The sequence below is a fragment of the Pteronotus mesoamericanus genome, unplaced genomic scaffold (genome assembly GCF_021234165.1).
Source record: "Pteronotus mesoamericanus isolate MK-2021 breed Mesoamerican mustached bat unplaced genomic scaffold, CSHL_Meso_final scaffold_99, whole genome shotgun sequence".
In the NCBI taxonomy this organism is placed as follows: domain Eukaryota; kingdom Metazoa; phylum Chordata; class Mammalia; order Chiroptera; family Mormoopidae; genus Pteronotus; species Pteronotus mesoamericanus.
Window position 1 is genome coordinate 1,268,088 of NW_026555330.1, and position 18,289 is coordinate 1,286,376.

The 18,289-nt window shown below is 45.0% G+C and overlaps 1 protein-coding gene across 3 annotated transcripts in view; it reads left to right on the plus strand.

The window, feature by feature from the left end:
- Nucleotides 1–18,289, plus strand: part of TBX15 (T-box transcription factor 15) — a 99,788-nt gene that overhangs the window by 28,756 nt on the left and 52,743 nt on the right. The window contains exon 1 of one of the 3 annotated variants that reach the window (XM_054564933.1): nt 13,320–14,054. The exons of 1 other annotated variant lie outside the window; for it this stretch is intronic. In XM_054564933.1, the coding sequence (XP_054420908.1) occupies nt 13,979–14,054 (76 nt within the window). In that variant the 5' untranslated portion in view covers nt 13,320–13,978. Of the gene's footprint in view, nt 1–13,319; nt 14,055–18,289 lie in introns of those variants that run through there. One more of the 3 variants, XM_054564934.1, reaches the window with a different exon arrangement.

Consider the following 18,289-nt stretch of genomic DNA (forward strand, 5'->3'; position numbering starts at 1 on the left):
TTATGCGTGTATATATATATGCTTAAGCATACATAAATAAGCATATACACACAAATGCTTATGTATGTGTATATAACACACACACAAACATACATAAATATATAAGATACAAATTAAATACATTTTTGCTATTATTATTTTGAACAAATAATAACCTGCTAGATCAATTAATAAGAAAAATAAAATTTTTTATTTTACTTTCATTTATTTATTCTCTGATCCTCTTCCTTTCTTTACATTGATTTGAATTTCTGGCCTCTGTCATTTTCCTTCTCTCTGAAGAACTTCTTTCAACATTTCTCATGAGGCGGGTCTACTGGCAACAGATCCCCTTGACTTTTATTTGACAAAGCCTTTATTTTTCTTTCACTTTTGAAGTGTAAGTTTTAAAAAGACTTTTATTTATTTATTTTTAGAGAGAGGGAAAAGGAGGGAGGGAGAGAGGGAGAGAAACATCAATGTGTGATTGCCTCTTGCCTCCCCCCTACTGGGGACCTGGCCCACAACCCAGGCATGTGTCCTGACTGGGAATGGAACCAGTGACCATTTGGTTCGCAAGCCAGCGTTTAATCCACTGAGCCACACTGGCCAGGGCTGAAGGATAATTTTGCAGAGAACAGAATTCTAGGCTGGTGGTTTTTTTCTCTCAACACTTTAAATATTTGACTTCACTCTCTTCTTGCTTGCATGGTTTCTGAGGAAAAGAAGTAATCCTTATTGTTGCCTTTTTATAGGTAAAATGTTTCTTCCCCTCTGGCTTCTTTCATGACTTTATCTTTGATTTTATTAAGTTAGAATATGATACGTCCAGGGACAGGTTTGTATATTTTTTGTTTTTGTTTTGCATTTATCTTCCTTGGTGTTCTCTCAGATTCCCAATCCGTAGTTTGGTGTCTGACATTAATGGGGGAAATTATCAGTTCTTATTGCCTTTATTCCTGTCTCTCTTCTTCTTCTGATATTCCCATTACACGTATGTTATGCCTTTTGTAGTGGTCTCATAATTCCTGAATATTCTGTTTTATTATCATCTTTTTCTCTTTGATTTTTAGTTTTGGAAGGTGCTATTGTTATAGCCTCAAGCTCCAAGATTCTTTTCTCAGCCACATCCAGTCTACTAATGAGCCCATAAAAAGCATTCTCTGGTTTTGTGAGAGTGTTTTTGATCTTTAGCATTTCTTTTTTTATTTTTTTTAAAACTTACATATCTCTGCTTATATGACCCATCTATTCTTGAATGTTGTCTGCTTTTTCCATGAGAGCCCTTAGCGTATCAGTCATAGTTATTTTAAATCTCTGGCTTGATAATTCCGACATCCCTGCCATAGAGTCTGGTTTTGATGCTTGTTGTGTCTCTTCAAACTGTGTTTTTTGTCTTTTTGTTGCCTTGTAATTTTTAACTGAAATCTGGGCATGCTGTACTATGTGAAAGGAACTGCAGTAAATGGGCGTTCGGTGACGTGGTGGTGAGGTGTGTGGGGTGGGGGAGGGTGGGAAGGGGAGTGTTCTCTAGTCCTGTGATCAGGGGACAGGTGAGCTGGGCTCCTGGCCTGTGAACTTCACCTGTGCTTCTCAGTTTCCCCCTCCCCCCCCTCGGGTGGGACAGGATAGCTAGAGGATCTGAGGTTGAGTATTTATTTCCCTTCCCCCAGGTATGGTAAACTGCTGTCAATAGTTACTTCTGAGTGCAGGCCTTATTGAGAAGTTCTCTGGCATGTTTCAAAATCATTCCTTTTTTCTATGGAAGCATGAGGGGATTTCTCTAGTTTTCACTGCGAAGAGCTCCTGGAGGTAAAACCCACGAAAGCCTGGGATCCCCTTATGGCTCTGTCCCCTAGAGCTTTTAACTCTCGGCCTTGTCCACGCTGAGCCTCGAGCGATTCTTCAGTTACAGTTTAGGTTCTCCGGCCCGGGCTGTGGTTCCTGTGCAGGCTCATGCTGCTGGGTTTCTGCTCCTGGAAGTTGTGAGTCTCCACAGTCTCAGGATCCGCCTGACTGTCCATCCGCAGTGGTTTGCTCCGTGACCTCATTTCTCTGACATGTCTGCAAGGAGTTGTTGACTTTTCCATTTGTTTGGGCCTTTGCTTGTTGTTAAGATGGAGTGATGACGTCTAAGCTCCTCATGTGCTGGGCCTGAAACTGAAAGTCCATTGAGGATAATATTTTCATCTCTATCATCTTTTCTATATTTATTAGCTGACCTTCCACTATAAGGAAGAGCTTTTATTTTTTTAGTTAATTAATTAAAATATTTATTTATCTATTTATTTACCTATGTAGTTATTTAAATGGACTCAGGGACTTATGGACCTATTATATTTAATGCATTATAATCTGTTCTTATCATTATTTTGATACTCATATCACTCCAATTAGCTTCTGTGTACTTTGAGATGTTCCCATTATTTTTGAGCACTTTCTTACTTTCTGATGCAACAAGATGTTCTAAGTTTGTCTTATAGTTTTTCTGCCTAGCTGCTAAAACGTATGATTACATTTTAATTCATTATTTTCCTTTTGGGGGAGGTTATTCGAGCTGAGGATGGAATTTGGACTAAACTGCGTGTTATTTGTTGGGTTCACTGTACTTTACAGCACATTCTCTATGTGATACCATCAGCATTTCCTGTGAGAAGGTGTCATCAGTTAATCTTTTTTGAATCCATTGTTCTCCTTAGGTTTGGCCTTTCAAGCCTGGGTATGATTCACAGAAGTGCTTGGTGTATTGTCTGGATGTAGGTGATTGTCTTATTGGGGTATGCTTGTTAAGAGCTGCAATAAACACCCCACTGAACTCAATATGCTTCTTCTGTCTTGTGATGGTCGGCTCTGTGCTTAGACCTTGTTGATTCTGTAAAGCAAAAAATGTGGCCCCTGGTCTCAAGAAGTCTTACATACCTATAGGGAAGACAAGAAGAGCATACTCTAAGCCACGGCAAATACCATGTGAGAGTATATAAATCACCACCGTGTTCTGTGGCGCCAACAGTAAGCCTACCCATTCTGGGGAGGTGGCTATGGATGGGGATAGAGAAGACAGGCAGGACCCCGCAGCTCAAAATGGCCAGGACAGAAGGGCTTTGCAGGCCCAGAATGAACTCTGCAAACTTACCTTGCCTGGGAAGATAAACGCTTTTATAGGTCGCCTTTCACTCCTGAGCTATACATCTAATGGGTCACACTGAGAGGAGAGTGGGCTGCTGGAACTAAGCTTTGGGTCTCAGGAGGTGTCCATACACACGCATTGCTTGGAGCCTAGGACAGGTTCATGAAGAAACAGGAGAGCAGGACCTCCTGTGATTCTCTGCCTTTCTTCACTCCCTGAGGGCCCTAGAGCAGGGAGCTCTTACTCTGTAAAATTGCTCTGCGAGCCGTGTTTCCAGATCTTTGCAGAAAGTGTATCACCTGGCAGAAAAGCATACCACATATTGGTTTTCCTGGCCCAACAATTTTATATTTTCACGTCTACACTCTAGGTTGTAAATGCCTTGGAAGCATTTACATATTGGCACCTCCCCACTAACCATTGTATGTGCTTATTGATTGATTGGCTTTCTGCAACAACCCTGACTGCTTTGGGACGTGTGAGATGGGAAATACAGTGATGAGATTCTCGTTGACTTGTATAAATACAAAGCTTTTGTTGTGTTAGCTTAACCTTATAGCCCTGGAGTGGCTCTAGGCTTTCCCATGTAGAAACAAAATCACTATAGCAGTTCCAGACCTTACTTTTCCCAAGCATATTTTTTTTTTAACTGCATTGTTCCTTATTTAAAAAGCAGACGGCCTTTTAAAAGAAGGGGGCTTCTACATATTGAAAAGTCTCTTTTAAATAAAAATAAAACCATAGTCTAGATGATTTCCAGTGTTGAGTTGCAAGCAAACTTAGGGCAAGAGAGATCTCCCTGGCAACCCTTAAATGACACTGTGGGTGACTTCTATGCTGCCCATGAATACGTCTTCTGGAGAGGCTTACATTCTTCACACTCCATCTTGGGCCTAAAACTTGGTTTCATGTAATTCCTCTAGCCAAGGGGGTCTTAGAAGCCTGTTCTCTTAATGGTAGGGGTAGGTGCTGGTAGAACTCGAGGGCTGCACTGGGCCCGTCAAATCACGCAGTGCTCCCAGCAGGGAGGTCGGTGAGCGTCACTTGTGTAAACCAACAGTTGGATTAAGGAAATCCCCCAACCTGAAATGAATATCGGTTTGAGTTATTAAGCCCAGAAATATTTCCTGTCTTTGAGATTTGCTGGTAGGCCATGCTTGCCTTAAGTTAAGGGGTTGGATTTTCCTGTAAGCACTTGAGCTCTCTTGCTATTTTGGGTAATCACCTCTCCACACACATTTGCTTCATCAGGAGCCGGAGCACAGTGAGTCTGTCGACATTACGGTCTCTTCCTCGGCCAAGTGAATGCTCTTGATGGGTCTGCTCCCTTCTGTGATTAGGTTGTAGGGCTTTGATTAGACACTGTTGTATGTCATCCATCCCCATGTGAACAGGCATCCTTCCAAGTGACGACAACATCTCCCCCGTGGTGGATGACGGCTCTCCCCTGGGATCTCCTGGGGACAGGCTGGTGCTTTTAGAACTGCCGTGTGCCTTGATCTTAATTTATCTGTTGTATTCAATATCATTGGAAGCCGGGAAAAGGCCAAATGCCTGACCTCCGTTCCAGGGCTGTGATATTGCACCCACTCCAAGCTTCCTTTGATTCCTTTGATCCTTTCCTTGGCAAGCCAAGTAGGGGAACTCCTTAGCTTTCTTTGGTCCCCAAAGGTTCATCTGACTTTGTCAGTTTGTGACATTTAGTCTTCAAATTATAGTTTGATTTGATTGTAGTTTGGAGAAAAAGAAGGCTTTGACAGTCTACTGGGAAGTAGCTGATCAGACTGAGGCTTTTCCAAGTGTTCATGTGAAGATCAGTATTTCTCTCAGTCATCACCTGGAGTCATGTGACAATTCTTGCAGGATAGGACATTGGGGCTTTATTTGGTCTTCCTGGTTATGAGAACTCAGAAGGGTGGGCAAGAGCCAATATAGACAACTTACAATATTTATGTGAAGTTTACTCCCACTCCAAATAAAGACAGCTCCTTGGCCCTGTTTATTTTAGAATGTTTATTTAGAATGAATTCAGCTCTTGCTGAAATAATATCTACCTTTGTAGGGGGCAAGAAAATATTCACTAAAAATTTTTTCCTGTAGTGAAAAGGAAAATTGTTGACTTTCTTGAACGTGCAGACCAATAAACTTGAAATAAAAAAAAAAAAAAGGAAAGAAAGAAAGAAACTTAAAAAAAAAATCCCTCTGTGTAAAATGTCAGCGCTGGGTTAGGAGGACGTGGGTTTCAGATAAATTCCCTTATGTGTAACATTATACGCATTATAGGCACACAGCCTTTCTCCTATATCTTCCATTCCCACCTGAAATCTTACAGTGTGAACTGTGAAATCATGGAAATTCACTTTCAAAATGTGTTTTATAATTAGAATCAGTGGCCTTAATGAATTTTGTCACAAAAATAAAGTCTTGAAGAGAATATTCTCAGCTGTCCGGAGGCCACAAACAAGCCATGGCAATAAAGAAAAAAATGTCAGTGTTGGGTCCATATATTAAAAAATATATATACCTCCAGCCTCCTTTTGTGGTGCCCTCTCTATTTCTATACTGCTCTGAGGGGCCCAGGGAGAGCGTGGATATAAACGCAGGATGCACGACTCCTTCAAGCGCTAAGGGCTTTTCCTTGGTGGTGTCCTGTGCTCGGTTTTCTGAGATGGCAGGATTTCAAGTAAAAGAAGTACTTGACTTCTGGCTTCTGTGGGCTCTGATACAGGTTTTCGGCCCAGGAAAAAGTCCTTGTTAGCCTCCCCAGAGCCAAAGAGTAGCTCTGATTCTCCTCCTGAGCCTCCTGTGGCCAGCCCACTGTGGGAGCTCAGCCGTCTTTGTACCCAGTGTGGGCCTCGCTGGGCGTTTAAGGCTATGTTAGGGCAGGCTGCTCTGGGGACAGAGGGGTGAGACATCTGGAACTGATGAGGTCTAAGACTGTTGCCTCTCAGTGAGGGCCCTGGATGAGAACAGAACTCACACCAAAAAGCGTTAAGAATGGAAGTTTTGGTTTCAACCTGAAGACATGGTCTGCTTTAAGCACAGAAAATTAGTTAAAAAAATTACACTCCTTGCGTGCACTTGTATCATCTTCCACCCCAGCACTACCTTCCTTAAAGCCGAACACCCTGCCCGAGTCACATTCTAACGCTGGTGGGGACAGGGCCCTATCACACCTGCGGGTAGGGCTGGCATGCGGCGGGGGTGCGTAGCTCTGGAGAAGCAGCAAGGCCAGTGTCTGGACAGGGGACACTGACATGAGGCTGGTGACCTTCGGGATGAGCAGTACAGATTGGCAGGGATGGGAGCAGAAAGCAGCCCTGGCCCAGGTCAGTGGTGACCTTCAGGTCGCAGCACCGGGATCAGGAACCATGGGGTGTTGCAACCAAGGCCAGGAGGTGAAGCAGAAAGGCACCTGTGGCTGCACCAGGTGGACTTTAATGACGGCCAGAGAGAGCTCAAGAGTCATTCAGAGACCAAGGGGGAGGACCAGGGCCTGGGATTCTGCGGATCTGCCCCGGGTTTGGAGCCAGTGACTGTTAGGCTTGTTATGGAAACCCCTGCGGGGCCTTTGTCCTGCAGGGCGTCGCAGGGGCAGCCAGCTCGTTGTGGTCCCTGAGCAGACATGGGTCCCTGCTCTGCTCCTGTGAGCTAGCACCCTGGCAGTGGCCTGTGTGAGGCACAGCACAGAACTCGGTGGGGGACTCTGCTAAGATTTTGGAATACCAAACTGACGGGGGACAGTACCTCCTCCTGTTGGGAGATTCAGCTTTTCGCCTGTTATTTTGTTGTCCTGACAGCGGGATTTGGACATCTCTAGACTTTGGGGAAGGAGAGTCTTTTCTCTGCTGTCAAGGAAAAGTTTGTTCCAAACGGGGTGTTTTATGGCCTTACCGATGAGGGTTTTTTTTTCCCCCCTAGTTATTTGTTTTCTGGAATATTCTGTTCTTACTGCACATCACTAGGCTGTATGACATCTGAACTGGGGAATGAATGATTCTGCGCTTAAAAGTCGGCCTTCGTTGCAGAAGGAAAGTTGCTCACGTGCACTGCGTTTGGGGGCGGACACGCCGGCGCCTGTTCGAGTGCCGCAGGGACATGCTGGGCTTTCATGTTTTCACTGTCTCCTTTGACAAAGAGCCAAGGTCGCAGACTGATGTTGAGACTGACCCACCTGCCCCTCCCCTGCGACAGGGGAGGCGCGCGTGCTTTCCCAGCAGCGAGCTTGAAGTTTGGAGGCTGTTCTCTTTCTTACCTCTCATGGTGTTTGAGCTCTCCCTGATATTCCGGGTAAAGCACACCCCTCGTTATCAAGGTATAAATATCAGATATTCATTGAAAAGAAAAACAGTAACAGAAAATCCACATCAGAGCTTATGCAGCCCAGGCCAGTCCACTGAACAGTCTTTTCTGGAAGGCCTCAGCGTGGCCCTGCATTTGGAGTTTGTTCCGAGGGAAGGTGCTATGTGTTTTCGTTTAGAGCTATTTGCAGGTGCTTCAGTGGTCCTCATTTAAACCAGGTTTAAGGCCAAAACAATGAGACCGCATCGTGGGGGCTTCTGCCCCGGGGATACTGGAGGAGAGAGGTTCTCTCTATGCCCGCGGGCCCCGGCTCTGCATTGGCCAGCTTCATCTTGGGTCCTTCATCTTCGGTCCCCACATGTCCCCTCCCAGTGGAGACCAAGTCGCCTACGGCCCTGCCCTGATGAAGCCTCAGAACTCAGATCAGAAGAGGAAATCTCCATCACACGTCACGGTGCCCAGCCTCCAGGCTATGTGTTTCCGTGGAGGGCGACTTTCTGTTTCTGTCCCATAAGAACAGGCTTTCACAATTGTTTTGAAGTTGTGACACTCTTTCCTCCACTCTCCCTGTTTATTTCCTCCAGTCATGCCATGTGGCCAGGACATACTAAATTAAACTGAAGTATTTATTGTGTACTTCTGCTGAGGGATGGTTTTTCAAGCGAGATATTAGGATATCATCTCCTGCCTGTATCCTTTTAAGGCCAGTGTATTTCAAGGACCACAGAATGGAATACTTGCAATTAGGGCTGTCTTAGAGAATTGGGGTTGGGTGATTGCTACAACTCCAGGACAAATAAAAGAAGTTTAGGGCCAACCTTACCTTGAGATTGTTTGTGAAACTCAGGGAGCTATCTGGAGACAGCCTGAACTGTGGATCACACTTTCAAAGTGTCTACGTTTTCTTCCCATTTGCTGCCTGTTCTCAGGGTCCTGGTGATCTGGACCTCCTTAAGCCACTAAACATCACTAATCGATCTGGCACTCTTCTCTCTAAGCCTGGATTGGTCCTCATACTCTATTTTGTGCTCTCCACTGTCCCCATCAAATGACCAGTGTTGACTGAGAGGCAGATAAGGTAACACCTGCTTCTGTGGCCCTCGGACTCAAAGGCCTCACTCAGCTAAGGGCCTCCCGCCAGGTTCCTGCCAAGGCCTCCGGCTTTCTCGAATGACTTGATCACACAGCGATGGTTCAAGGCTGGGTGCTCCCCAGCTGGAGCCCTGAAAACACTTGCGTGGCATGCTAGAGAAGGGAACGAACTTGAAAGAAACTCCCACAAAGTAAATCACCAGGACCGGATGGTTTTCATCCAAGAGCTGGGGAGGGAAATGAAGTGTGAAATAGCACAGATACTGATGAAGACATTAGTTCTCCATTAAAACCACAACTGTGTCAGAGCAGAGGAAGTCCGCGAACATGATGACCTTATTGCTGCGGGGGAGAGATTAGTGGCCTCGCTGCTGCCCCTGAAGAACCTGGCCCACTTGCAATGAGTGACGCAAAATATAAACAATGACACAGTAGCCTTTGTCACCTTAAAACAGGTAAGAGGGACAGTGCAGCAGTTCATGCATGGTGGCATTTCAGCAGAAACCTTGGAAAGAGTCAGATAGTGAGTAGGAAATGTGTGGGGTGCTATCCCTACCCCCGTGCGCATGGCAGATATCGCTAATCAACCTGACACTCTTCTCTCTAAGCTTGGATTGGTCCTCGCACGCTAATTTTGTGCTCTCAAATGTCTCCATCAAATGACCAGAGTTGACATATATTGTTAAAATTCACTCACTCTCTTTGCCTAAGAGGACATATTTTATCATGGACCATATTGGCTCATAATTAAATTGTAAATAATGACACAAAGGAAGTCCTTCACAGGTACTTTGGTTCGGGAGCATGACAAGAAACATGCCACATTCTTTCTTCTAAAGGCTGAGTTAGCAGAACATCTATCTCCAGGGACAGCAGTTTTGTGAGAACTGGATCCAGATGTGTAATTCCAGCCCTAGCCATGGGAGGGTCTCGGGGAAAGCAGGGAAGTCACTTCCTCTGAGGCAAGAAGCAGCCTGCTTCAGAAGGTCCTTTAAGAAATGAGAATCAGCGATAGCACCTTCACTAGGCATGTCCTTGTAGACACTGGGGTGTCCCCCTGCGGCCCACAGGCCACATGCAGCCCAGGATGGCTGCAAATGCAGCCCAATACAAAATTGTAAATTTACTCAAAACATTATGAGATTTTTTTTGTATGATTACATGTCACAATGTATTTAATGTGTGGCCCAAGACAGCTCTTCTTGCAGTGTGGCGCAGAGATGCCAAAAGGTTGGACGTCACTGTGAGTTTCAGGAAAGGTGTAAGCACGGTTGAGTCCCGCCATGGCAGTGACTCGGTGGGGCTGAGATATGAGGGAGTGTTGAGAGAAGAGCCACACGGAGGCTGAGAGGGAGATGCGATAGGAATGTTGGGCCTTGAGGAACCTGAGTAACTGGATGGGAAATCCGAGATGTCACTGGGACTGGCCTTTATTTCATACCCAGGGAGCAGAAGGCCAGGGAATCCCAGGGCCTATGCACAATGCATTTTGCCATAGGATTGAGCAAAGCCTCCTGTCAGTGGTAATGATTAAAGCAATTTGTCTACAGTAACTATCCTATAGCCTAGTGACCTCCGTATTGAGGGGTATGTGATTGGGCAGATTTGGAATCGACTGAGATCCGACCATTTGAAGAATGTATCTGCCTGCCTCATTAGGGACTGGGCTCTTTTGCTTGATCAGTGAAAAGATGCTCCACAATTTGATGAACAGAGAATCAGAATACGATAAAAAGCACTTAGCATGGGAGAGACCCTCATTGCTCTCTGATTTCTCATTGATAATTCAGGATCTTGTTGTACCATGGGGTTGCCACTGGGGGGCGGGGCAGGTGCTAAAGACATGGCAGCAATGATATAATGGCTTCCAGTTGGTCAGTGGACCTGGGTGCTAACCCCCATTTCACCACTAGGTGCCCTGTGACTTTGGTCACGTCTAGCAGAACCATAGGTCATGGAACAAGATGCTGGGGAGGACATTTTCTTTAGCTCTTTGACTCACAAGAGCTAGGGATTATAATCTTCATTAAAAAAAATTTTTTTTCCCTCATCCAAGGATATGTTCATTGATTTTTGAGAGAAAAGACGTGGGGGTGGGGAGAAAGATCAATGTGAGAAACATCAATCATTTACCTCTCCCACACGTTCTGACCAGGGATCAAACCCACCACCCAGGTATGTGCTGTGACTGGGGATTGAACCCCCAACTTTCTGGTGTACGGGATGATGTTCCAAGCAACCAAGCCACCCGGCCAGGGCTATAATCTTCATTTTAAAGCGAGGCAGTAGTTGCTCAGCAGGAGTAGATGAAGCGAGCGCTGTGGGGAGGCATGGAGGAGGAAGGGAGAGAATCCAGGCTCCCAGAAGGCAGGCAGGCCTCACTTCACCACCTGCTTCTGTGTGTCTAAGTTTCCTGTCTTTAATGGGTGCTGTGAAGCAAGGGCGGGCTTAGCCTGATGTGTAGAGCACAGGGAGGAGTCTCTGTGGGTTAAATGATTAGATGTAGTGCTGATAACGTGCATTTCTAAGGCACTTACAGTTTTCTAAGTGCTTTCATCTCCTTTATTTCACCCTGCTGAGGACTCATTGAGTTGGGTAAGCAGGAGGATTCCTTAAACATTTTCCACAGATGCGTCAACCGGGACTCAGCTGGATTAAAAGGCTTCCTCAAGGTCAGATCAAGGTCAGCCCCGGGGCTCAAGCTCCTACCCTGTGATTCTGAATCCAGGGTTCATTTCACCAGAGAATGATGGATAATGGAGCGTTTACCCTATTTATTATGACAGTAGAGGCTTCGCGTCACAGTGTGATAAAAATAGGCTGAGGGCAGGGAGGTTCTCGGTAGCAAACAAACTGAGCTCACCAAAGTGTTCTCTAGGGCAGGCTTGGTGGCGTGGCCTTTAGGAAAGCCTTGGCAGTCCCCGCGGGCAGCGTCACCTTCTCACTGTGCCCAGCTTTCCCTGACGAGCTGCCCGAGAGGATCTGGGGTGGGGGTGGGGGTGGGAGGAGTTGGGGCCAGGGACTGAGAGCACGTCCCCGGTGAGGAGACTGCACTGTATGTCCTGCAATAGCCAGCTGGCTTGGCTCTGTCACACATCGGGACAAACAGCCTGGCAGGCCACTGATGTTTTTCCGAAAGGCAGAGGGAAGGAGGGCGAAAGAGTCAGGAAGAGTGAACGCAGCAATTTTCATTCACTTAAGGATAATTTACATTCATAAATATTAATAATTTATTAATGATTATTGATAATAATAATAATAACCCCCTTCTTCCCAAAATGATTTACTATGGATTGTAGTAAAAAACCAAACCCACTTATACATACATGCAAATGTGGTTAAAATAGAGATAAAAGGGGACTTAGGAAGCACACAGACAGCGTTTGGGTGGTCCCTCAGCACCATTTCACGCTCACAGAAAACAACCTCTTGTCTTCATGAAAGAGACAAAGAATATATTTTTATTAAGACACAACTCTATATTCTGTGTTGTATTCTTTGGACTATTTCTCCCATTGGAAATATCTCACTGAGGAGAAATGCTCTACATTATAACAAAAGGGAGCCTGGAAAGTGGACGTTTGTCTCACTTGAAGAAATACTATTCAGCCAGTGGTCCATGTCTCTTTCCAGCTAGAGATTCTTTTGAGAACCCCATAAATACCATATCCTCCTTCCAGCAAAATGCAAGCTCCTACGAATGTAACTTAAAATTCTAGGTCACTTAGAAACTCCCAAAGCCCATCCATTGACTTTAGGTTAATAAGCAATATGTTTAAAAAATTAAAAACTAATATTTATGGAATAAATTTTCCTTTTCTAAAAGAGTCATTGCATGCAGGTAAGATGATTGTATTTGAAGATGTGAATATATAACCAATGTCCCACAAAAACTCTGATTTCTATGAAATTCCCTAGCCTAACACATTTGCATTTTACATATGTAGTTATTGTACATTCACGTAACATTTTTCTTAGTCTTTTTTGAGGGTCCTTTTAAAGATGCTATGCTGTATGTAATCCACTGTAACTTGTATCTGATAACACGAGCAACGTTTGGTGTAATAAGGAAGATCTGCCTCCACTGTTAAATCCATTTTGATTCCATGTAGAATATGGCATATAAAGTAATACTTTAATATATACAACAGCCCACACGCCATCAATAAGATCTCATCCTCCAGACTTGTGAATTCTTGGAAAAAAATTACTTCCACATGTTCCTAAAACTACTTAAGATTTTTGACTGGTTGGTGGTCTATTGATTCTAAATATCTGACTTGTCAAAACGCCATCTTTAAACTTCAGTGATGCATAGAGGTTTGGAATTAGCGGGGCTGAATTTATTGCAGAACAAAGGGAGGTGATGATTAACACGCCCATCTGAGCAGTAAGGGGGAAAATAATCCTTGAATGGATTAGATGCCATGATCCTAAAACCACATTCTCTGAATGTTGGGCCCTTGCCCAGAAATGGGGAGCGGCCAAACACTGGTGCCTTTGACATGACAGGGTATCTGCGTGGAGCTCGGATCAGAAACACTGGGGCTGAGCGTGGAGGGTCAATTGGGAAAAAGCCTTTCTTTCTCCTGGGGTATAGCAGAGCCGCGGACCTAGACCCACGCTGTGTGCAGCGGCCCTCAAGACTGAGAGCCCATGGCATGAGTGTTGTGCAGTTACCCGTCTGCCTGCCTGGGTAGAGGTGACATTTACATGCAAACAAATGAGATTTTATTTTATTTTTTTTACCACTAACCAAGAATCACTTACACAGTTTTGGGCCTCCAGGCAGCTCCTTTCAAGGCTGGCATAGGGGTTACCAAGATGCGGTGCATTATTTCGCACCACCCTGCTAGGAGCCAGGAGTCACGGGCAGGCTCTCTCTGTTGACTGGCACTATCTGGTAAATTCTGGATGTAATTCCAGGGAAATTGATCTTTGTAAGAACAGTCCATGAACAGAGAGCATGAAACCCGTTTTCTGGGTGATTTTCCCATCACCCTGCTTGCCTCGCAAGCTTTATAAAAAGCGTGGATTTTTCACATGAGCCCAGGTGCCCAGGAAATCTCCTGTCACTCTGAGATGGGCTGGGACACGGTGCCATGTCCGAAGCTTCTAAATACAGTTCAGGCTGGGTCATCATGACAGATGCTGAACTGGCACTGTTACAGGGGTTGAAGTGGGAACTGTGACAGTGCTTAAATGCCACAGCCCCTGGCCCCGAAGTCTTCCTGAGCCGGGACAGGGAGAGGCCGTGCGCAGCCCTATGGGAGGAGGGAAGGAGCAACTTTGGCAAGGAAATCCTGCAGCTTCGGCAACACTGCCGCGGCTTGGGGAGGCAGCCGACACCCGACCACACTTCAGCTATTTTAGAAGTGGTCAGTTTCTGAATTGCTGACACACTTGGAGGACACTGTCTCTTCAGTGGTCATTCTGACCCTTCAAGGTAGGTAGGCCTGGGAAAAAGAGAGTCACGTTATGGCCACGGTGTTGGCGGAAGGACGGGTGGAAGTACGTGAGCTGATCAAGATGACTCAAGGAGTCAGGTGCGGAGGTAGGAATAACGTATCAGCTTTGGGATCCCCAAATCAGTCTTTACACAGGAGAGAGTGCTAGGCAATCCCTTACCTCACTCCACCCTCTCCTGTGTGCCCATCACCTAAAATCTACCCCGGAGTTAGCTTTCTTTGACAACTCATTCTCTTCTGGCGGGGCGGGGGTGGGGGGTCTTCAGAGGAAAAAAAGGAGACAGGAGAGACATGAGAGATGGGCTTTCCCTGGAAGGGTCTAGTGATATGGGATGCGAGGGTGGGATTCTAAGTTGCAAGTGTCCCAAGCTGGGGTTGGTGAGTTGTAAATATAAAGACACTGCTATGAATACAGTCCATCTGGGGTGTTTGTTTCACTCTCAATGTTTGCCCTGTGCCCCCAAAGTGGGTTCCTTTTTGTTGTCAAAGCATTTGATTTCAGGGTTTTTGAAGGTAGAATGGGATGGTGAATAAGTTCAGGCTTTGGAGTAAGGCTATGGTTCTTCTCTTCTCTCTGATGCTTCTGGGTGGGTGTTGCTGGGCATGTTATTTTGGCTAAGGCTCAAGGATCTCACTTGTCAAAAAGGGTTATACTGCCTGACTCAGTCAGGTCTCACCCTTATGCTCTCGGAGACTTCCTTAGGCACCAGACCTTTTCTGCTTCCTCTTGAGCCAGAGGGTGAGTGCTCTTAACAAGGGTGTCAATTTGGAGTCCCGTCTTTCCCATCTCTCGTGGAGCAGCGCTCTTGGGCTGCTGCTTCTGCCACGGTTGGCCTCTTTGCTTCTCTGCTCGAGGCCGGGATTTGCTTCCTGCCTCCATTTACTTGCTGAAAATCCAACATACAGCTTTTTTCAGTGGACCATCCTGTTCTATCTTCTTGCAGATTCTAGTCATTTTCCTTCCCAAACAGCGAGGCAGCCACCATGGGCCAGGAGAGCATCACTGAAGTAGACCTACACACTAACAGGCTTCCCTAGCTGCCATTTGCACTATGTCTTTGCTTGACCTGCCTTCCTGCTGTTTCTCCTTCTAACATTATTCAATTTTGACAGTTTTCACTCCAGGCCCTTAATTATTTCTTTCAGCATGCCATCTCTCCCCGTTCCACATTTAAATGTTTCTGCATTAGGATTTGCTTTCTTCATTTGAAACAACACAAACCTTCTTTTTCCCTCTCAGATATGGACAGGGAAATGACTTGGCATATCTAACCCCTGTGGTCACCTCCTTTTCCAAATGACGGAAGCAACTAACGTTTAATATATTCCCTCTGTGTGCCAGGAGCTTTACGGTGAGCCATCAGCGTTCCTGTTGTTTAGGTGAGCTGTTGGCTCAGATAGGTCAAATCGATTGCCCAGAGTCACACAGCTGTGTGCTCTCTCCCCTTCCTGGAAGCTCCTCTGGAAACCCCACTTCGCTGCAGACAGTAGGGACACAAGGGGTACAGAGGGTGCAGCAGCTGCCTGTGCAGGAATCACTGTGCTCCCCAAGGAGAGGACATTGCTGTCACCCTCCCAGCCACCCCCCGACAGCATCACCAGCTCCAGCACTTGGAGAGTTTTCTCCTTTCTCCACTTTACCCTCAGGACCACAGGCATCAATCTGAGAATTTTCTAGATGATTGACCTTGACTCCAACTCATAGAAGTGACTGAATGCACTGAACTCATTTGATGCCCCTGAAAGATTTCAGGTCAGACCCTGCCAATTAGTTTCAACTCATAGTTGAGGGAGGAAAAGGTAGTGCGATTCCAATAGTTCAGAGTGCATGTGGAGGTGACCTTTCTGGGATGTCACTGGGAACATGGCACTCAATGAAGATACCTCATTATTAAGGATATATGGGTCTCCTAAAGAAGATCAGAAGAAGAATAGCATGCAGATTCTTCGCCTCGCTTGGCCTACCCTCCCTCGCAGCTCTTCTCCGGCCACACCTCTTCTTCTGCTTGATTAAGCATACAGCATTTCATTCATTCATTCACTCATTCATTCATTCAACAAAAACACCATTTTATTGAGGCCACGATGGGTGTCAGGTCCTGTCATGGGTGCTGAAGATACACGAGGAATAACACAGATGTGGTCTGGATTACGTGCTGTTCCCTCAGCCCAGCTGGTAGACTTGAGTGCCGTGCCTCCGCTGTAAAACTCCCTTTTCCTGGAAGATCCTTCTCTGTCTTCCGCCAACTCTGTCTTTTCATCTTGCGGACATCTCTTCATCAGGCCCAGGGAAGACCCCTGGGCTGAAAGAGGAGCTTCTCCCATAGCACTTTGTTGATACTCCTCTTAGATAATAATACATAAAAATTGGCATTCATATGTTCCTTTTACTATTCATAAAGTATTTACATAAACACACAGACGCACACACTGTGTTAATGATTCATAAAAAATTCACAAAGTGGAAATAATCATCTCCTTATTTTATAAGTGACAAAACTAAGGCTTGGAAGTGTCCACTCGTTTGAGATTAGATAGTTGGAAAAAGAGGGTGAGCGTTAGAACTTGGCCCTCAACATGCTCTGTGCCATGCTGGATTTTGACAGTTCTAATTTCCTTAGCTTATTTATTGACCTGTGCTGTCTCCTAAATTGTTTTTGTAAGTTCCTGAGGATATAGGTCATATCTTACTTAATGTTGTGTCCCTTACAGTACCTGATGCATTGCTAGGCCCAGACTAGATAATTGATAAATGTTTGCGGAATAAATGATCGATTGAATGAATGGACAAATTCAAAAGATTACTGGAGAGGTTGTTATATAGTTGCCAGCCATGTAGCTCGTATACTCATTAAACAGGCTGGTCCCCTAGGTTTGGCTTCGTAAGTTGAGTAGATTTTAAACCTCACATAGCTGGTGGTCTCCTGAGTATAATTTGAAGAGCATTACATATTCCTGGCTGTCCTACTTACATGTTTGAAATTGCCACCTCCAAAGGGGACTGCCTCCAGAATGGTTAAATGGTTTATGGCTAAATTACACTTATTGATTAGAAATTGGTTGCTTAGTTCTTCCCTTTTAGGTTATTAGCATGAATTTATTTATTGGCGCACAGTGAGAATATCCTAACAAGGTAGAGAGCAAGTTCTCCTAGGACCTTTGGGGGTGGCTTCCTCATCACTTCCTAGACATTCAGACGTGGTCGACATCCGATGGTGGTGGTGTCAGGATGGCGGTGGGAGGTCACAAGTTGTGGTTGCACAGAGCAAACAAGCCTTGGCTCGGGGATGAGCTAACATGTCACTTCTTCCAGAAAAAATGTCAAGAGCCTCAGGGAGGGGCCTGTGTTGACAGCTGCTGGCCTAAAATTGGCTGGTAAATCTTGAAGACCACCCAGTCCATTAGGATCAACTTTGGGAGGACCTCAGATGCAAGAGGTATTTACATATAATATTGCCATGTGGCTTGTGACCAATTTTTGTTTATTCCATTTATTCATTTTCTGTGCTTTCATCAGGACCATTTTCTGAACCAAAGGTTGAACTTAAGAATTTTAATTTTATGAGGGGAATGAAAGAAAATATTTGAAATTAGGACCATTTTAGAAAATCTAGGACTTGTAGGTATTCTCATTTTTTCTTCATTTTCCTGATTAACTTGATTATCGGCATGTTCCCTTATATGTTGATTTGACATTTGGCTGTTTATAAAATATATTCACATACTTTATTATCAGATGACTTCTCCTCAAGCACAGATAGCCATTTGAAACAACAACTTTTAGACCCTGAACTCTGGCCTGAGTTAAGCCTAAATAAACAAAATTTTGCACAAGTAGGAACTACTTCAGCTGCTTTTTGTGTCTTTCAGTACTGTTTTTATGCACTTGTCCAAGTTCAAACATCCTTCAGTGTGACTTTGTACCTTCTAATGTTATTTTGCTTATGGTCTAGGATAAAGCAAAAGAACAATTTGACATTGACTGTGATCTTCAGTGATCTGTCACATTTGGATGTTTTGCCCAGGGGAAACTGGGGACAGGAAATGAAATACAACCAAAGAAGGCCTTTACCATTGTACTTACTTACTAAATTATATTAATTTTAGGAAGAGCTCTTAACTATTCATGAACCATAACTACCATGCTACTGGGGAAGACAAAGCCCCACGTGACCTTGGCCCCTCCCAAGGCTCTTGACCTTGACCTGAATTTTCTCTTCTTGCAAAAGAAATGACAGGGGGAGCTCACAGCTCTGCAGATCTGGTTCTGAAAATGAGCACCACAGTATAGTGGCAAGAGTATCACCTCTAGAGTCAGACT